Source organism: Aspergillus aculeatus (genome assembly GCF_001890905.1).
Source record: "Aspergillus aculeatus ATCC 16872 unplaced genomic scaffold ASPACscaffold_23, whole genome shotgun sequence".
Taxonomy (NCBI): domain Eukaryota; kingdom Fungi; phylum Ascomycota; class Eurotiomycetes; order Eurotiales; family Aspergillaceae; genus Aspergillus; species Aspergillus aculeatus.
In genome coordinates, this window is record NW_017962998.1 from 88,334 (window position 1) to 108,468 (window position 20,135).

Below are 20,135 nucleotides of genomic sequence, written 5' to 3' on the forward strand. Positions count from 1 at the left end.
TGATTTATGAAAAGAAACAATATCTATATAACAAATATCCAGAAACTTAATTTCAAGATCGATACTTTGTTTTAAGCTTTAGTTTAAAGCTTTTGTATAATTTTTTTTGCTTTATTATTACTTTTTATATTAGTCATATATACTAAGTTAGTTATATTGATTGTAATATTGGTTTCTATTCTTTATAACTAGATTCAAGACCCAGGATAATCCTAAGTGGCAATCCCATTCTTGCCCGCATTGGACAGATTTTAGATGGCTGGTATTCACAATCTTTCTCACGTACCGATCATATAGGGTCTGTAGGAATAGCTAAGTCGATTTGACTAGACCTTGTGTAAAGTGATTGTTACTCCAAGTTCTTAAGGGCTAAGACGGAAAGAGGGTGGGTTGGGGTAAGGTATAGTACCGGCAGAATTCGGGGGTTATTGCAGATTGGCACGAGTAGTCCACCGTACAATCCTACCATCGCCTTTTCCCCGAGGTTGGCTGGTCACGCACCCCAGTGCACCCTTACGTCCAGCTTTATGCATTTCGCCAAAGCTCTATACTTTACCTGAAATACCACGCTCTGCGCGAATGAACGTTATCTAATGGCTCAATGTCGCAAAAACCGCGAAAGCTTCAGCGCGTCTCCATGGCCTGTAGGTTCCTCAAAGTTCGATCACTTTGTTCTGGTCTTCTCCACTCCATATTGTGGCGCCCCGAAACCCCGGGCATGATGCCTGCATTTACTAAGTATTAACCTAACGCAGGCGACTTTTGCAACAGACGCAGCATTAAATGCAGACAGAGCGAGGACCCCTTAGGGCGCTGTCAAAACTGTGTGGACTTCGATGTGCCGTGCACCTTTGACCGTCCTTCAAATCGCCGGGGCGTCAAGGCTGGCACTCGCGCGAGTGGTCGCGATCCTCAGTTTGTAAGAACCTCCGTCAATCATACTAATCTTACAGCAGCAGCGACTGCAAGTGGTAGAAAAGCCTCCGGCTCCTCAACTTCTCGCAGTCCGCACCGCGCATCGATCTCCGCTGATCCCTGGTCTACCTTTAACCATGGCTGGTCAGCAGCCGAGGGAGATGACGATAGTGGACTGCTGCACAATTCTTGGAAAGCATTTGCGATTGCCTGTGACCGCCAAATAAGGAATCTAGTCCAGATTTATTCAGAGATCGTCTATCCAATGTATGATGTGTCCGTAACACTCGCCGACTGCATTGACTGAACATATTCCCACTAGATTTCCCTTGTTTCACATGCCGTCATTCATAGAGCAAGTCAACAGCAAGCAGCATCTTTGCAATCAAGGACTCTTCGCCTCTACGATGGCTGCCTGCTCTCTGGTCGCCGGTCGCGCACGTGATGGTGCGTTGTACTCTAATCGATGGGACCGAGAAGAGCTGATAGACCCACCCTCCGAGGCTTTTTTTATAGCTGCTCGGGACTCGATTCCTCGAGACCTTGTCGCAGCCAAAGGTATTCATTATATGCGGGCGTGTGCCATACTGGCTATCGCCAGCATTCAAAACGGCCAGATTAAAGATATGCAGAAGTATTCCGGCTTATACCATACCTTGGCTTCGATGGATGGCCTTTATGATGAAAAACTGTGGCCAAAGGACTTGCGTACAGTTGAGACGGAGGAGCGGCGGCGTCTTGTACGAAATATATCTTTTATCTGATGTCGCCTTACTGACTATGACGTTAGTTCTGGTCCATATATACGCTCGACATCTATTCGACCATTGTGTGGGGTGGCGTTATTCGATATCGTGAAGCTCATTCTTTAGTGCGATATCCTAGCGAAGTAGACGACGAATTCATAACAGACCGCGGCTATGGCGTGCCGTCCGTCTCCCCAGGATCCAATTCGCTTCTAACAAGTAACGTAACTGTCGTCTCCCGCCAGCCTACGCCCTGGATGCGTGGTTGGAACTTTACCACGGACCTTTACCGTATTCTTGAGCATATAGTCGATCGCAATAGACGCCGCTTCTCTTCGGCTAACGGAACGACACAAGTTTGGTCACTGTTTAACGCTTCATCCATGTCAGAGCTGGCTATCATGGATCAGGTCCTCGCTATGTACTCAGCTCTTCCGTCACAGTTTCGAGAAACGCCGCCCACTACAGGAGATATGTCCAAGGATTTATTCGGGTTCCAGTCAGCCAACATTCAGGCGACTCTACAACTCCTTCGGATGTTGCTTTTGTCGACCGAAGAAATAGGGGTGGAGCGGAAATGCGATGTAGCGGGTGAACTGCTGAGCGTTTTTTCGAATGTGCCCATCGAGTACTTGAAAGCTATCAGCTCCCCTTTGGTATGTGCAATGTCCATACTTATCTGAAATGTGTACTGACAAGTCCCAGCTCCACCACCTCGGCGGAATTGGCTACATTCTTGGCTCTGTCATGGAAGGGGATTTGTCACAAGTATCTTACATGCGAGCTCGCACATTATTGTATGAGATCTTGATCTGATGGTAGCCTCTTGAGTTCTAGCTGATATATCTGCATACAGGCTTGAAATGGCAGATCTCTTGGAGCGTCTTGAAATGGGTTCACATCGTGCCTCCGGTGCCGGCGAACGACTACGGTCCCAGGTCGATCGAATAGACAGCTACATGCGTACCTCACTTCTCCTGGATCTAACTTCTTCAAGTGACGTGACGCAAGTAATTGACGCAAATCCCGAACTTGCTGTCACGTCAGCGTATACACAGGGCACCGACCCCGTCGCAGCCTCGCCTGGTGCTGGTCTCGACCAGATGTCCCAGTTTCAGCTGCCACCAGAACTCCTCTCAGATTGGCCATGGCCGATGGCTTATCACAATGCAGAGGGGTTTCTGCCTCCGGCGTTCGAGTAATTTCATGTATCATCGGTTGAAAAGGGAGGGAATCTGCATCCACAACAAATAGGCGCAACATAATGCGGCTGTACTTGATTATCCACTATGCAATTATCATGGCAAATCGTATGGTTGTACGATGAGGTTTGAGACAAGCACAGTCTGTCCCAGATGTTTTACCCTTTGGGCTTCAAACCCCTTCAATAAAGTTACCCGGCCCGCATCTCGATTCATTGCATTTTAGCATAATTTAAAACCTCTCAGCGTTTATGGTACGAAGCATCCGATCACTTCGTTCGACGGTGGTGCTTGGATCTGACTCTTCTAAAGAAGGAAGCGGAACTTATCCTGATTGTAGGTTCGACGTCCTCTACTGTCCCTTGTTCCTTGGCTAAATACTACTGCCGGGCCTGCCACTCTGGGTCGTGGCTGGGATGTGACGGATACTGGAACTAGACCGCATCCTGGCCAGCGCAGCGCGGTAACCAGCACTTCTACCCGGAAAATCTAGTGTCCGGATCACCATAGGTGTTAAGTCCAGGTCGAGCGTCGAACAAGCGCGCCCAATCCATTCCGTCTGAGCTGGCTTGATGCTGGCACTATCGAGGGGAGACACTGGACACGCTGGACACACTGCTCGCCGTGATGAAGTTGATCGTGCGTGCAAGATTAGGGAATAAAAGAGCTGAAGAAAAAAAAAAAAAAGAAAAAAAAGCTTATTTAGCTTGACTAGGGTAAATTGTGCTATGAATGTGTTTTCCTCAAATCACCCTTATCGCCATTTCAGAAATCTCGCGTAACAAAACTGGAATAATACTCAGAAAAGCATTCGCTGGCTGCCGTACTCATTAATCCTATATTCAAACATGAAAACCCCCATTTATAAATGCACCTAAGCGATCCCATGAAAAACGTGCAGTGATTATAGGGGATTTCCCTCAGAAACTCCTATTTACCACTTATTGCTGAAAATCTTGCCATTGACATAGTTGACCAGCTCCTTCACCGGGGAGAGATGGTCGCGACCAGCACCAAAGAGCATACCTTGGCGCATGACCTTGCGGTAATTCTTTCCCGGAGACACCTTTCCAAGAACGTATTCTTGACGAGTTTCGACACGTGTGGGGACAGGAATGGAGCGGCCCACCACGGCCTCCATACCCTGCCAGGCGAAGGTGATAGCCTCCTTAGCCCCAGCGGGGATACCGGCATCATCCAGCATCATGATTCGGGTGTTGGGATATTCTTGTTGAATAAAGGCCGTGATGTTAGGGTTATATGCGCCGCCGCCGCACATGAAGATCTCGGCAATCTCTAGGTCTTTCGGGGCATAACGGCGGTAGTGGTCGACAATAGCCTGGGCCGTAACACGGGTGATCGTAGCGACCACATCATCCGGGCTAAGACCCTTTGCCTCCGCCCTAGTGATGAATTCATGCGCGATCGTGTCACGGAAAACCTCGCGGCCGGTAGTTTTAGGCGGGTCAAGGGCAAAGTACGGGTGGCGGAGGAAGTCGTCGACGAGCTCCTGGTCGACTGTACCGCGCGCACCCATCTCGCCGTCTTTGTCATACTCGCGGTCGCCGTTTGTGTAATGTCGTACCACGGCATCGATAAAGACATTTCCGGGGCCGGTATCAAAGTCGTAGCATTCGCTAACGCCACCGTGGCTGTCCGGCGGGATGAAGCACACGTTAGCGATACCGCCGATGTTCTGGCATGCACGCAACTTAGTCGGGTGGTGTAGAAGGAGTGCGTCAAAAAATGCAATGAGCGGAGCGCCCTGGCGTCCAGCAGCTTGGTCGCTCACGCGAAAGTCCGTCACTGAGGTGATACCGGTGCGCGAGGCCAGGAATGAGCCCTCGGCCATCGTTAGTGCGCTTCGAGTCTCGCCTGGCTCGGGCATGGAAAGCAACCAGATCGTCTGGCCGTGAGAGCCTAAAACGTCGATCGAGTCGATATTGATGTCGTAGTCCTTGCAGAACTGGTGCACTGCCGACGCAAACGTCTCGCCTAGGATGACGTTCACTTCTGACAACTCAGACGGAGAGGTTTGGTTATGCAGGATCATGTTCATCACCCGCTTCTTGATCACGGGTTCTAGAGGGATCTCTCCATACTGCATCCAATGTTAGTTGTATTCTATAAAAATGGTAAGATATATTTACCTTCAAGAGCTCAAAGTGCATCGCCGATTCTGGAGTCTCCTGACGGAAGTGGCAGAGGGCACAATCGATGCCATCCTTCGTTCATCGTGAGATTCATCTTCGTTTTTGTTAGGAGCAAGCTAGAGCACTCACCATCGACGTCCCGCTGTTTAAACCAAGGACGGTCAGATCCAAGACTGGGGCGCTAGTGCTGTTCGCCATTTCTGAAGTCAAACTTGATTGGCACAAGAGGGTCAAATGATTCTATTCTGGAGTGTATGCAGAGAGTCGTGAGAGAGGACTTGATTGTATTTAACGAGAGCCAGAGTCCCATCGCTGACGAAAGGATGGAGAACACCTGCCAGTGTATTACATAGTTGGTCTCCATCCAGCCCTAACGCCAAAATTGCTAACCGGCTAAATGGGAAAACGGCAACACGCTTACTTCCTCCCCCCATTGCCACTATAAGGCCGAGTAAATGCCGAGGACGATAAAACAGACACAAACTTTAGCATCTTCTACAACACGGCTGCACGCTTAAATCAGCAATTCAGATCTATCGGAGACGAATCCATCATTTGATATAGACTGGATCTCCAACCAGCCTTAAAGTCAGTAAAGCTAAATGGCCGGCTAAATGGGAAAACAACAACACGCTTACTTCTTCTCCGCGCCATCGCCACGGTATGGCCGAGTGAAAGCCGAGGGAGAGAAGCTTAAACTTTAACATCTTCCATAACACGGCTACGTGCTTAATGAAAGATAGATATCATTCGCCTCGCTTCCCCAGTATTACCCTCATAACATCCTACGGGGGCGACACGGCTACGCGCTTAAATGAAAGTTAGAACATTATTTCCCCGCGCTTCTCCAGGATTACCCCCATACGGATCACGGATCTAGCGGGGCGATTCTTCCACTATATATAAAGTCGCTAAACTCCGATCGTTTTGATGTTGGCATAGGACAAGCTTCAAGCAATCACAAGACATGGGTTATAGGACTATGTGGAAGCGGCTCTCGCCGCGGCAGCTCAATGCCACCATCCAGGTGTTCTCGCTCATCTCTATATTCTTCGAAGGCTATGACCAAGGCGTCATGGGCGGCGTTAATTCCGCGCCCAAATACGTGACCGAGGTCGGCATTGGGAAGCCGGATGGCACCGTGACAGACACCACGCACCAGGGCGGCATTGTCAGTGTCTATTATCTGGGTGCCATCTTTGGCTGCTTTGCTGGAGGGTGGTTGGCTGACCGAGTTGGTCGAATCAACGGCCTGCTGGCGGGAGCGTTGTTTGCCTTGGTTGGCGGCGCATTACAGGCTGCCGCTCAGAATTCAGACTTTATGATCTGCGCTCGAGTGCTGACGGGCATTGGTACAGGAGGTAAGCTCTTTATACGGTGTCTGATCCTTCGAAACTTGTTCTGACTGGTTTTCTTGCAGCCTTAACTGGTATTACCCCTGTCTTGGTGTCGGAAACCTCTTCTGCAGATCACCGCGGTGGGTTCCTGGGATACGTCTTCATTGCCAACTGTAAGCAGATCCGGAGACCCTTTATTGCGACTACTTTCTAATACCTTCCAGATCTCGGTATATCAGTTGCATACTGGATATCCTTTGGCCTCGCCTTCATCGATAACGGATACTCGGACGTGCGATGGAGGTTCTTACTTGCCTTTCAATGTTTCCCAGCCCTAATACTAGCCTGCTTCATCAAGATGCTGCCTGACAGTCCCCGGTATCTGGCTTCAGTTGGTCGGAATGAAGAGGCGCATGAGCTGTTGGAGCATATTCGCAAGCACAGGGCCAGTCCAGAAGAGATTGATCGTGAATACTTGGAGATCGTCACAATGGCAGAGGAAAGCCAGCGCAGCTCACCTATCCAATTTGTGAAGATCTTGCTCGGGAAGGGTGGAAGGCGGCATCCGAATTTGGGCAGGCGAGCTTGGCTGTGTGTCTGGCTTCAGATCATGGCCTCCTGGACAGGCATCACGGTAGGTGTATCCCGGTTAGCATTACCCGAAAACTATCTCTAATCTCGACAAATACAGGCTGTCACTGCATATTCGCCAGTTCTCTTGCACCAGGCTGGATACAGCTCCATCAAGCAGAACGGCCTCGCTGGGGGACTCAACACGGTTGGCATCATTGGTACGATAATAAGTGCCCAAATCGTCGATCGCCTTGGTCGCCGTGTGTGTCTCATGGGTGGTGCAGCAATGCTATTTGCTGTGAATATTATCGTATGTCTATACTCTTCCGAAAATTGCTGTCTCTTTCACTAATTGGGAACCAGGCTGGAGCTGTCTACGAAGCCTCGTTGCATGACCCCAGCAAGGCTGCTCAGATTGCCCCTGCGGCTATTACCATGTTGTTCCTGTTCAATATTGGGTTAGTTTACCGTTCTCAGTATCTAGCGTGTCCTCTTGCAACTAATCTGACGTCTTCTAATAGTTATGCTGCTACGTGGGGTACTGTCGCGTTTTTGGTACCCACAGAGATATTCCCCTCTGATTTGCGAGCCCAAGGCAATGGCTTCGGCATCACTGGGTGGGCTATTGGTGTGGGTATGACCACTTTGGTTAACCCGATTATGTTCGACGCCTTGAAAGTAAGTTCAAGTCATCCTGGTTGTTGATGAAGCTGACCGCTGTCCCAGAGCCGAACCTATTTCCTCTTCGCCGCCCTTAATCTAATTTGGATCCCTATAGTTTACCTCTGTAATTCTCACTACAATAATGACATTGAAAGACCAGAGCTAATGAACGTTACAGTCTACCCCGAAACCCGTGGTCGCTCCCTGGAATCGATCGAAGCACTCTTTTCCACCAAGAGTCCCTTCTACTGGAAGATGGAACAGGCGTATAATCTGCACGGTGATGTCTTACTGGAACACGGAGTCAGTGGAAATGACGGCCTCGATGCTGCCAGGAATAAGTCGACATCATATGAGAAACCGGAGCAGGAGATCATTGTTTGAGGCCCCGAATCTTATGTATATCTTGGGGCATTCTTTTTTCGTTGAGTCAAGTAAGGTGCGGAGCTCTTAACAAGGATGAAGCTGACATAGTGGGTTGAGTCCGGAGTGACTGATTCTTGAGGTTAGCAAGCTTCCATCGCGATCAGCGGTATCCGAGCCCTGAGACCGAGCACTGCACATCACTTGTGGACTCAGTGGAGAAGGTGTTATTGTTTGGCTTATCATTCTTGATTATCGCTCAGGTTCTTCCTTATTTTTTGATGTATTATACTTATTCTATTTCTCCTTATTCTTAATTCTATTATCCAAAATATCTGTACTTGTAACATATAGCGGGTTGTTGACGGTCTACCCACGCATCTTCTGCGTCATTGTCGTGACGTCAATGACACCGGATTCCTTAGTACTTAAACCCTGCGACCTTGCTAGACCTCCTGGATAGCAAGGATGAGTTTTGCAATGAATGGACTGCTACCATTCTATACCTAACTAACCTACTTTCTCTTAACCTTAAGAGTGCAAGACACAGTACGGCGGCGGGCGCCGGCTCGGTGTCCAATTACATTAGTTTAAAAAGATTACATAACCAGTATTTGTAAGTCCAGACAAGCGCTTAAAGGAAGAATTATTTTCTTTAATATTTACTTCTTAAACAATCCAGGGTTGCTTAGAAATTGCTTAGGACATATAAGTCACTTCTGTGCTTTCTCTACGCTCCGGGCCGCTCAATAAGTAAAAAGCAGCGCCAAGTTAGATCTTAAGTAAAAACAGAAAGTTGCTGGATTTCCGCAGCAATTCAGTTCGTTAGTCAATGTAGCCACCGCTCCTTAGTTTGGATCTCATCAGCCGCCGCCCGCCCCTTAAAGTTGAAATCTCCAATCTCCCCTTCCACCCTTTCCCTTATTCTAACCGCCCCTCCGTCTCTCTCCTCTTTAGTCTAGCCCAAACTGAACTCCACACCACCACCACATCTTCCACATTCTTGACTCCTCCTCCTCCCCCCCTCCCCTCCTTCTCCCCCTCCCCCTTGGCTTTTTGCTTATCGTTCGTTTTTTCCTTTTCTCCCTTTTCTTCTCCTCGAAAACCTAACTTCTCTCCCCGCCATTCTCTGTCAATCACGGCGTATTCAGCCTCGGGGAGGACAGTTCTGCCCATCATGGATCCCAACAACAATCGTCTCCACCTGAATTTCGGGTACAATGATCGCTCCTTCAACAATCCGGCTGCCAACAATCGCGCTTATCCCACCACCCCCTCCGCATTCCCTCAACCCATTTACCAGAATCAGGGTGGCCAGGAATATGTCGATGCTCAGAACGGTGCCTATGGCCAGGGTTATTTCATGGCCAACCCCTACCAAGCCCAGGGGGCTTACGCTCAGCAGCAGCAACAGCAGCAGCAGCAACAACAACAGCAACAACACTACGGCCAGAACCTGCAGTCCTCTCAAGCCGCATACGGATCCCGCATGGGCTACAACACCAATGACGGGACGAATGGCCTGATTCAGCAGTTCTCCAACCAGGACCTGAACTCTCCGCGGTCGGGTTTCTTTGGTCGCGCAGCCTCTCCCGCTCAGCGACCCCGGACCGCTGGCTCCCCCGCCGCTGCACAACAGCTACCTGGCCACCTGGCCCCTCCCATGCCACGCAGTCCTCGGACCCCCGCCGAGAACGAAGAGCTTCAGCGCTACCCGGAGCGATACTCGGAAAATGTTCACAAGCGTGGTAAGGCAGCCAAGGAATTGGTCAGTGTGTTTTTCAATGAGAACATTGAGCGCGCGCGCGACCGCAACCTGCGGTGAGTACTCGTCTGATGTTAGTCGAACTTCGTGAAAGAGGCAATACTGACTTTGCTCGCTTTCTACAGGTCGGCGGAGCTTGATAAGATGATTCGTGACCCTGGCATCCCGAAGGATTCGAAGCGCAAGGAGGCGGAGGTGCTTGCGAAGAAGGAGTCGACTTTCTTGCGGTTCTTGCGTACCAAGGAGACTCCACAAAACTTCCAGACTATCAAGGTCATCGGAAAGGGTGCGTTCGGAGAGGTTAAGCTGGTGCAACGGAAGACCGATGGCAAGATCTATGCGCTTAAGTCGTTGATCAAGACCGAGATGTTCAAGAAGGACCAGCTGGCCCACGTCCGTGCCGAGAGAGATATCCTGGCCGACTCCAAGGACAACCCGTGGTTGGTCAAGCTGCACGCTTCCTTCCAGGACTCGGCTTACCTCTACTTGCTGATGGAGTTCTTGCCCGGTGGTGATTTGATGACTATGTTGATCAAGTATGAGATCTTCTCGGAGGACATTACTCGCTTCTACATGGCAGAAATAGTCATGGCTATCGAGGCTGTCCACAAGCTTGGTTTCCTCCACCGGTAGGTCGATTTGTTGTGTTCTGCGAAACAATGCTAACTTCCCTGCAGTGACATCAAGCCTGATAACATTCTTTTGGACCGTGGAGGTCACGTTAAGCTGACCGATTTCGGTCTCTCCACCGGCGGCAAGAAGACGCACGACAACTCATACTATCAGAACCTTCTCAAGAACTCCACGTCGAAGGACAAGAACCGCAACTCGGGATACTTCAATGACGCGATCAACCTGACTGTTTCCAACCGTGGTCAGATCAACACGTGGAGAAAGTCTCGTCGCGCTATGGCCTACTCGACCGTCGGTACACCCGATTACATTGCGCCGGAGATTTTCAACGGGCAGGGATACACTTACCTCTGTGATTGGTGGTCTGTTGGTGCTATCATGTTCGAGTGCTTGGTTGGCTGGCCGCCATTCTGCGCCGAGGACACGACCGACACCTACCGTAAGATCGTGAACTGGCGCGAATGTCTGTACTTCCCTGAGGAGCTTGTCCTCTCGCGGGAGTCGGAAGGTTTGATCAGAAGGTACGTCCGTTCTTGCTGCACTGTGAGGGTCTCTACTAACAGGCTTCAGCTTCCTGTGTGATACCGAACACCGTATTGGCAGTGAAGGCGGCCAATTCGGCGGTGCGACGCAGATTAAGAACCATCCCTTCTTCCGTGGCGTCGTTTGGGAGCAGCTGCGCAGCATTCGGGCGCCCTTCGAGCCGCGGTTGAGCTCGAACATCGACGTGTCTTATTTCCCTATCGACGAGATTCCTCAGGAGGATACCAGTGCCATCCACCGTGCGCAGGCCCGGGCCATGCCGGAAGAGCAGGAGGCGGAGATGAGCCTGCCGTTCATCGGCTACACGTACAAAGCGTTCAACGCCTTCCAGGCAAACTAAGTTATAGACGTGGATATTGCATGTTTGTTGGTGAACCCACGATAGACGTCATTGAAGAGTCCGGAAGCGGGCGGGCTTGCATTGATGGATTTTCAGTGGCGCACTCGGCATTTCGTCTCGGTATTACCACATTGTGCATCCGTTTCATCGAGCATATAGCGCATTTCATCATCTCTGTTGGTCACGACCCAGGCATATCCGTTTGATTTCATTGCATCCTTGTCGCAAGACGACGACTGCTCGCTGCTAGCCGTGTATGTAGCTAGGAATTCGAGTGACATGTGGACTTCCACGCGACTCAACGTAGTTGTATCCTTGGAGTAATTGTGAACAAGGTGGGGCTGTTATGATTCTGGGAATGCGGATGTAGATAGGAAGATCGGTAGAGCAATGACAAGCTCGATATGAATCATTGTATTGTTGCCAGTATCAGTATCCGAGTATCTAAGAATCGAGAAGCCCCTGAAAACAAAACGCCACCCAGAAGCTAGAAATGATACATGCATTTTAAGGGAAAAAGAAAAAAAAAAGACCTGGTCCACAAAACACCAGCGTCACCCGAATCCCGGAAACCAGAACACAACAAAACAAAAAAGGAAAGTGCTCAAACATTCGGCTCAACCGGTGCCAATCCCGGCACACCCGAATACCTCTCCTCGCGCTCAGTCTTGAACATAATCTGCACCCAAAACTCCTTACTATCCTCATCGAACCACGTCCAATACCTTCCCTCCCGCCGATCGATCTCCCTCGCCTGCAGTTTGAACGCACAAGACTGATACGGCTCGGCCGCGACGACGAGATACTGAAAACTCTTGTCCGGCGGCTCCTCCACCTTTTGTTCAAAGGCCGACATAAACCGCACCCGCGGCGTCACCCCCGGCGTGATTTCTTGATATTGGAGCTGGAACAACATCCCTAGCTGCCGGGTGAGCGGGTCCCGGATCTTGGTGATCTTGTACCCGGGCCGGCCGATCTTGATGGTCTGTTTTTTCACTTGGACGCCCATCGCCCCCGGCAGCGCGGACGGGTCCTGGTTTTTGCCCTCGCGCTGCTCGCGTGCCGCGCGCCGCGCCAGGTTGGTCTGGTGCTTCCGGCCCTGCGTGTGCGCCAGGTACGAACCGTCGTTTTGGTGCACTGTCAGGCACAGCCGGCATTCGAACGAGCCCACGTGGTTCTTGAAGAAGTACGGGTCTTTGTCCAGGTCGATGGTTTCCAGGGCCAGTTTGCGGAGCCGTTCGCGGCGGTCCGCGTTCGTCGCGCTGTGCGAGGCGACGCCGCCGCCGCCGAATTTCGAGCCTGCGCGGTTCTAGATGGGGGTGTTAGTGGGTGGGTCTGACGGGTTGAGAGGGGATGGGGGTTTATGGGGGATCGTACCTGGTAGTCCATTTTGGGACTTGCGCCTGTATAGGCTCTGGTTCGGGGTTATGTGGTGGGTTCAAAGGTGAGGGGTGGAGGGTATGTTGCAGTGGTGTTGGAGATGGGATGGATGGAATCATTGATGGGATGGCAGTTTGGCGGAGAGGGAAGCTTGGATTAGGTAAGCGGTCCGGTGGCGTTGTCATTGGTTTGTGCTCCGGGGTGGGTCCCGCGGTATCGTCTGTCAATGGATATGCATATCTCTTTTTAACTACGGAGTATCTTCTGATTTTCATGGTTGAGATCGTTTGAGGTGGTACTTGAGGATTGAGATTGTTATGGATACTCCGGCTGTTGGTCAGCGACGATCCTATGCTGGGGATTTGTGTACTGTTCGCTATGTTGGCACGGTAGAGGGTACCGCCGGCGACTGGTTGGGTGTGGAATGGGATGATCCGAGTCGCGGAAAGCATTCGGGCGAGCATAAGGGGGTGAGATACTTTACATGTGAGCTTTTACTTGCAGATGCTGTGTGCTTTCTTGTCGAAGAGCATGCACTGATGAACACAGGTCTGCGCAACCACCCCACGGCTGGGTCGTTCGTGCGTCCGTCGCGCCCAGCGGACAAGCCGCGCGGGCTGGTCGAGGCATTGCGCGAGAAGTACGCTTCGGAGTACCTGGAGCAGGAGCTTGCTCGACAGCGCCAGGAGACAGATTCCATCGCCCTGCAAAAGCCCATCCAGATCAGCGGAAAGGTCGTCGAAGAGGTCGGGTTCGACAAAATCCGCAAGCAGCTGGCAGAATTGCAGGAACTGAAGATCGTCTTGCTGGATGGCTTGCGGGTCGCTGGTGTCTTAGGCCACCAGGCTACCACGGAAGAAGTGGATTCTGCGTACGAAGAGATCGAGCAGACTTGCCCTAAGATCACGGAGCTGGATTTGAGTCGGAACCTGCTGACTTGCTGGAGCGCCGTGGCGAGGATCTGCGAGCGACTCAAGCACCTCAAGTCCTTGAAGCTGGGGTATGTCTCTATCTTACGGAATGGGCAGGACGTGTTCTGACAGTGAACCAGTGGCAATCGATTCGGCCCCGTCGGAGAAGGCCTCACATTCAACAAGATCACCGAGCTATACCTCGATGAGACGCTTCTCGCCTGGGACGAGATCTCCGCCATCACCCACCAATTCCCCTCTCTCACCCTCCTCTCCGCCTCCGCCAACCAATTTTCCACTATCTCCTCACCACTGTCTGAGAAAATCACCCGCCTCACCCTCGAAAACAACGATTTCACCTCCCTCTCCGCCCTCAAACCCCTGACCTCCTTGCCCAACCTCCAACACCTGTCCCTCCGCTCCAACGCCATCACCACCATCACCACCCCCGAAGGCCCCACCCCGCTAATCTTCCCAACCCTAACCTCCCTCGACCTCTCCCGCAACAAGATCTCCACCTGGCTCTTCCTCAACCACCTCCCCACCACATGCCCCGCCCTCACGACCCTTCGCATCTCCACCAACCCGCTCTTCGACGGGCCCGTCGGCCCGACCTCCATCACGGGCCTCCCCGAGAAACCCATGACCGTCGACGAAGCCTACATGCTTACACTCGCGCGGATAGCCAATCTCCAAGTCCTGAACTACGGCACCATCACGCCCAAGGACCGCACCAACGGCGAACTGTACTACCTCTCCCTCATCGCGAAGGAACTCTCCGCCACACCCCAAGCGGAAGAACCGGTGATCCTGGCCAAGCATCCGCGGTATGCGGAGCTGTGCGAATTGCACGGTGAGCCGGAGATCCGGAGGACGAGTGCGGAGGACGCAGCCGGGAGAGTGGTGAATCCTCGGTCTGTGGCTGCGCGGTTGGTGAAGTTTGTGTTTTGTTTGAGGGCCCAGAGGGGGGGTGGTGGTGGATCCGAGGGGAATGCGGATGAGGTGGTCAGAACGAGAGAGATCCCCCGGTCGTTCGATACGTACCAGGTCAAGGCGATTGCGGGGCGGTTGTTTGGGCTCCCTGCCTATGGGCTGAGGTTGGTGTGGGAGACGGATGAGTTGGATCCGGTTAGTCGGGAGAAGATGGAGGATGAGGAGTGGGATAGTGAGGGGGAGGATGAGCGCGGAGGGGTTGCAGATGCTGACGGGGATCGGTTTGTTAAGAGAGAAGTGGAGTTGGTGGAATCGACCAAAGACATTGGGTTCTGGGTTCAGGCTGACGTGTCGGAGGTGCGGGTGAGGGTTGAGGTGGTGGATTTACGTTGAGGTGACAGAATCATGGTCAAACTGAACAATTTCTCTGTCGAGACGAACATGTTGATTAGAGGTTATTCTAGAGTCTTCTTGAGTTATGTTGAATCAAACTAGAGACAGAACTCAATTATCCAAGATGAACTGCAAGAAGCGTGCCATTACTGCCCCAAAACTGCTCATTCCTCGTCACCACCAGGCTCGCATGATATGCATCCTGTCAAAACATTTTCCCTAGCACGCCAGTCTTGCCCTCTGCTTTCCCTCTCATTCTATAACCTTCCGCTAGCAATGTGCAGTATCTTTCTCTCGTCGGCTATCATAGCCATGACGTATTTTCCGGCAGAGCTTTCTCCATTGCTCTGTCATGGAAAGAGATCTGAATGTCTCTGGAACTCGGTAGTCATAACAACTACCGCCTGGGTTTGATCCCATTGCAGGAATGGGCCAATTGCCTGCTCTCTTATAGCAAAGCACATTGCGACTGAGACTAGGTGGACGGTGTGGCAGTATCTCTGCAGACTCAAGCCTGACGAGTTCAGCTGGTAGCTGAGAGTCTGACCGTGCAGTAATCTGGCTTGCCAGTAAGTTGATCAACAATTTTGCCTCTCTTGGGTTGCCATTGCTGTATGTCGAATTGTGCAGTCAAAAATCCACCTGCCTCTTTGGCCCCACGGTCCCTCCCAGTGCCTGTTTTGCAAGTTCGAAGTCAATGCCGGGGACGTTTGTCGCAATAAGCTTGATGAGATCCTCGTCGCTGATTGCCCCAACCGAGTCAGTCACGAACCGTTTCGGGCCTCCGGTATAGTATTTTTCGATTATGCCCTTATGCACGTGATCATTGTAACCGAATTCCACCAGGCTTCCGATAGCCATGTGAGCCTTGGAGGCGTCCTTGATCCCCACCAGCCAGAATCCCTTCCTCGGGACTACGGACTTAGCGGAGGTGCCCAAGGTCTCCAAGATCTTCCTGACTTCGTCGACGACAAGTGCCCACGCTCCATCATCCGGTGCCTGCGTCACAAACTTTAGGGCCACGAGTGACCCGTCCATGTATACCCCTGCGTTCTCCGTGTCCAAATCCCCCCCCTCCAGCTTGACCCTTCGGGTCTTCACTAATCCAGCAATCTTGGAAGTCGCACAGAGGGTAAAATTGATCCCCCAGCTGAGACATGTCTCAGGACTTGAGTTCTTTCCTGTGAGAGGCTCACACGTGGCTATTGAAAGAGCTCCTCTTTGAGCAAATTGGTTAGTTGCATTGCGTGCCTGCTAGCTACAAGATATGCCCTCAAGTACACGGTATGATCAGAGTCGGCTGCATGCTAGGGACGTATTGCTCCATGTACCTTGACTCCACGGTTATTCAGTTGCCGGCCGGCGAAAGGAAAGCATGATTGTAAAGATTGACCATCTCATTATCCAAGGCTGGCACTGAAAACGCAGTTATGATTGATACGAAAGAGAGGATAGGCGAGAGGCCTATCTTCATCAATTTGAGGAATGCATTCTTCCGCTGATGACACCCGATACGAGCCCCGATTCCACGTTTTGCTTCAGTGACCAAACCCATGTAGAAGAAGAGAATACTGTCGTCTTTTTCGAGAATGAGTGCATATACTCCGCATTCATACTCTCGCACTCTTCAAAAAGGTTTTCAGCTTCGAATGTGCAGGTATGTTTGAGATGAACAATGTCTCTAAGCAAGGCGCACGGAGATACTCAGCAGGGTGCTCTCAGAATGCAGGCATAAGAACCTCCAGAGTATAGGATCATCATCTTTTCCCAGCTTTGGTCATTCTGCAAGCTCTTCTTTGGTCACTGGATCACACTCAACGGCCTTGTATTGTGTACGTTGTATACACAACGCGATGGACTCCACTACAACACTGGGATCCTCCGATTGTTGGAGAGGTCGTGCATCTGAGTCGGTCTGGAAAGCCTTCTTGTAGCGCATTATCTCCTGGTTTCCCGTATTAATGGGACATCTAAGGAGGCATCGGCGAAACCGAGGACGGTGCTTACACAATAAGACAATATCTCCCCCGCTCGTCAGCCTTACGCTTCTTTTGCTTTGCAACCATGAACCCTATCGTCATTGATGTCAGCTGAAGAGTCCGGCGGCGATGAGTCACTCGCCTCTTTGAGCATTTGGTCAAAGATTATGAAAATTATGCAATGACTTTCGCTGGGACTCGACACAGCACGAAACTCTCGAATGTAGCTGCTCCACCCATGTCGTCATCCATGAAGTATTTGAACCCTATTCCACCCTCATTTGCGAGGTCAGAAAGGGAAGTTTCATTATATGGAGCTGGAATAGCATCTATAACGATGTCCTTCAACCTTGTGTACGTCCCCGGAGCACCAGAGGAGGGGTAAACGTGGGCTTCTTCGATGTCCGGATAATCGGCCTTAGTGGTTATACACCGCCTCTGGCCTCGAATACCTGCCCTCTTGCTCTCTCTGGGATCACGCGGGGTGCGGTCCGACACGGAAGCTGATCGCACCGAAGGGTTTTTACTCCTGTCCCCCAGTAGACGTGCAGCTTCCTGCTCAGTGTGGTAATGTTGCTTGGGCTCGCACTCAGCCAGTCACTTGTACTGGCTTTAAGCGCCAACTCTATGCTGCGCAACCCGATAAGGGTCATGATTAGTCGTTGCTGAAGCATTGAGATCTGCACGAGACTGAGATAGTACCTTAGCGCAAAAGTGCCCAGAGCTTCATGTCTTGGTGGAGAGAACCAATCAGCTATTGATCTGCCCGCAGAAATGCCTTTATGGGGCTTTGAAGTGCTCGGTTATTGTGGCTCTTTGAGATCAAGTGGGTATAGATATATCAGCAAGCGCAGTGCAAAGCATGTCGGAGGCGAACGGAGGGCATGTCCGTCGATACTAACATATGCTTATCACCTTTTCTTCCTTACAAGAATTCCACATTCAGACTATCGTCCTATAGTGAGACGACACATTCTAGACTAAACTCGAGTCTTCATACTCTGGTCCTTTCATTGTAGGGGGGCGGTTCTCGCTGTCTCGATCTCTGACCCTGCCTTAATCAGCCAACGAACCCTTACCGAGAAGTCAAGCTGGCTGATAATTTAACCATTGCTGCTGGTCTCCAAAGCTTGATGAGATGCTCGAGGAACTAATGCAATAAGACGCTTGCCTTCTTCGACGCGAGGCGCTGCTCCGCCTTGCAAAATGCATTCTTGGTAAGGTCTAGATCCGGTGAGATACTCGACGGAATCTTTCTAGGTCTTCAAGATCAGACAACGCCAAGTAGCGGAGGCAATGGTACCTGAATTTGATTAGATAAAACGCTGCCCGAGCGCCTTCGTCTCTCGCTGGGACCGTATGGTTCGTAGGAGGTTTTCCTCGTTGGTGTAGTGACGGGACCTTTCTTGGGCAAGTTTCCATTCAGCCACCTCTAATGCGATCGCGGCCGCCGGCAGAGGAGTATCAGATGTTTTTGCAACAGCACTAGAAGCTCTGTTCAACTCCAGTTCCTCATTAGGCAGCGGGGACCTAAACAGCCCTCTGTTTGTGCGGGGAGTAAGAGTTGCCTGTGCCAAACGTTGTTTGATATCTTCCTTTGATGTGTGGGTGTGCGGGTTGAGGAACCCCCTATAACGGTTGCGATAATCTCCTCTGATATTGGAAACCAAATCTTGTTCAGAGTGGACGAATGTCCCATCTGGTTTCGTGGCAAAGACGAATCTCCATACTGCTTGTCGTTCTTGTGTCTTCGCTCGAGATGACTCGCTTAAAGCAGAAACAACTTGAAGTGCCTAGAACAAACTAGATCAGTCAGATACCGATTTGTGAAGCGGTAGTCTCATTCAAGCCGAGTATCGCGTATGTCTCGGCTTCCGCTATGAGCTGGGTATCATCTACTGGAATGGGATTTTCAGTAATCTCATTGTAGTCCTCTTGGTCAGAGCCATCTACAACTGAGTCAGCCGCATTGAATAAAGCATCGTCGTCGTCACTCAAAGGTTGCATCAGCTATATCAGGAACCATTCCTTCATCAAGAAGTCCTCGATACCAAATGACTCAAGCCAGTTGGCGTCGTCCACAGGGACCTAGGCTCCAAATTAGACATCTGACTTCGCGATTTTTCGCTCTATGCGAACATCCTCATCTGAGGGTAGGCAGTCCCGAGTCACAGGTGTCAACATGAACTTCATTCTGAAGAGTTTGGAACGAGCGTTGATAATGAGGGATCACAACCCGTATGATCTGGTCGCCAGGATTGTGATGTACGTCAAGCATCTCATTCAAAGACATAGAACGACTTATCTTTGAGTATATGAGAGAATGTCCGTGGCTTTGTGAGCATTTTGTCTTGCCACGGCATATTCCATCGGCCCGCATGAGGAAGTGCCTGTTTGAACTTGACAGTAACTTGAAGAAGATGGGTCTTCTTGCTTCTTACTTCTGCTGTCGTCGTTGACAGCGATATGATGGTGCAAGGGAGATCATCTGTTTTAGGTCTCGCCTCTGTGATATGGGTTCTCCGTCCATGCTGGAGCTTTGGGTGAGCCCTGCAGTAGGGTTGCCTGTCGTTCAGTGTCCAATTTAACGCCGAATGATCCTTACCAGCTCATGTATCCGATCGTGGTCTGTATAGATACTCAGAACAGGCGCGTCAGGTCGACGGGGGCATCCAAGATTGGAATCCAAGGAGACCAGGCTGCCAGAGTTGACCGGGAACTTATATCCAGGCCCTGTCACCAACTGCTACAATGCCGTACGTGATATACTAGGCCTGACTGCTATTGTAAACGCCCGCCAGGCCATGCTGCAGTTCACACTTGAGCACCGAACAGCGGTGATATTCCTTCTAGCCAGGCCGACTGTTACGCGGAAAGTGTTTGGCTTTGATGATTACCATCTTCTTCTGCTTGTGAGAAGCACATCGGCTGTCTATCTGGCCCCCTGGTGGGTGTATGACTCTCGCTCCACGCTATAACCAGTGCAGAGTGGGAAGTAGCCGGAAACATATCTTGTTTTTCTGGTTTTTTTCTTCACTGTCAGCTGACAGAAGGAATTGGAGTTTCATGGACGAACACAAAACTGCATACTCCGAGCAGCAACAGCATCTCATCCCCACAATCAGGACGGATGGCTTGGGGCAAGCGTTTCCTGCTGCAGAGCGTTGTACAAATGGGCGGTGTACATGGTCGCCCCCTCGATGGTGAGAAGTATTGGTTGTTCCAAGTGAAATGACCTGGAGTTAGATCATGCAAGATGTGCCTTCGTCAAGTCGCTTGTGGGAGTGATGCATGGGCCTTCCTCTT

General features: G+C 51.0%; 6 protein-coding genes across 6 annotated transcripts; 4 read left to right on the forward strand and 2 right to left on the reverse strand.

Annotated features, from left to right (window-relative positions):
* Positions 1 to 492: 492 nt before the first annotated feature.
* Positions 493 to 3,117, forward strand: ASPACDRAFT_82332 (putative C6 transcription factor). The gene is made up of 6 exons (XM_020206071.1): positions 493 to 644; positions 756 to 1,182; positions 1,238 to 1,655; positions 1,706 to 2,317; positions 2,367 to 2,458; positions 2,518 to 3,117. The coding sequence occupies exons 1-6, from the start codon at positions 602 to 604 to the stop codon at positions 2,861 to 2,863; spliced, it is 1,938 nt and encodes a 645-aa protein (XP_020051200.1). The 5' UTR covers positions 493 to 601; the 3' UTR covers positions 2,864 to 3,117.
* A 418-nt stretch (positions 3,118 to 3,535) lies between these two features.
* On the reverse strand, positions 3,536 to 5,327 carry ASPACDRAFT_127740 (UPF0075 domain protein). Its single transcript, XM_020197055.1, has 3 exons — positions 5,146 to 5,327; positions 5,014 to 5,088; positions 3,536 to 4,964 (listed from the first exon to the last, which is right to left on the reverse strand). The coding sequence occupies exons 1-3, from the start codon at positions 5,212 to 5,214 to the stop codon at positions 3,798 to 3,800; spliced, it is 1,311 nt and encodes a 436-aa protein (XP_020051201.1). The 5' UTR covers positions 5,215 to 5,327; the 3' UTR covers positions 3,536 to 3,797.
* A 483-nt stretch (positions 5,328 to 5,810) lies between these two features.
* Positions 5,811 to 8,222, forward strand: ASPACDRAFT_1860550 (putative MFS sugar transporter). Its single transcript, XM_020197749.1, has 8 exons — positions 5,811 to 6,377; positions 6,437 to 6,526; positions 6,578 to 6,987; positions 7,045 to 7,236; positions 7,290 to 7,384; positions 7,448 to 7,604; positions 7,653 to 7,713; positions 7,768 to 8,222. Exons 1-8 carry the CDS (start codon positions 5,984 to 5,986, stop codon positions 7,971 to 7,973), a joined length of 1,605 nt encoding a protein of 534 aa, XP_020051202.1. The 5' UTR covers positions 5,811 to 5,983; the 3' UTR covers positions 7,974 to 8,222.
* A 740-nt stretch (positions 8,223 to 8,962) lies between these two features.
* Positions 8,963 to 11,637, forward strand: ASPACDRAFT_127742 (serine/threonine protein kinase CBK1). The gene is made up of 4 exons (XM_020197056.1): positions 8,963 to 9,773; positions 9,843 to 10,346; positions 10,395 to 10,871; positions 10,921 to 11,637. The coding sequence occupies exons 1-4, from the start codon at positions 9,130 to 9,132 to the stop codon at positions 11,231 to 11,233; spliced, it is 1,938 nt and encodes a 645-aa protein (XP_020051203.1). The 5' UTR covers positions 8,963 to 9,129; the 3' UTR covers positions 11,234 to 11,637.
* Positions 11,638 to 11,776: 139 nt separating this feature from the next.
* On the reverse strand, positions 11,777 to 12,720 carry ASPACDRAFT_127746 (spliceosome assembly protein PRP11). The gene is made up of 2 exons (XM_020197057.1): positions 12,611 to 12,720; positions 11,777 to 12,542 (listed from the first exon to the last, which is right to left on the reverse strand). The coding sequence occupies exons 1-2, from the start codon at positions 12,620 to 12,622 to the stop codon at positions 11,838 to 11,840; spliced, it is 717 nt and encodes a 238-aa protein (XP_020051204.1). The 5' UTR covers positions 12,623 to 12,720; the 3' UTR covers positions 11,777 to 11,837.
* Positions 12,721 to 12,857: 137 nt separating this feature from the next.
* ASPACDRAFT_127747 (putative tubulin-specific chaperone) lies at positions 12,858 to 15,002 on the forward strand. The gene is made up of 3 exons (XM_020197058.1): positions 12,858 to 13,099; positions 13,163 to 13,613; positions 13,665 to 15,002. The coding sequence occupies exons 1-3, from the start codon at positions 12,931 to 12,933 to the stop codon at positions 14,848 to 14,850; spliced, it is 1,806 nt and encodes a 601-aa protein (XP_020051205.1). The 5' UTR covers positions 12,858 to 12,930; the 3' UTR covers positions 14,851 to 15,002.
* Positions 15,003 to 20,135: the final 5,133 nt, after the last annotated feature.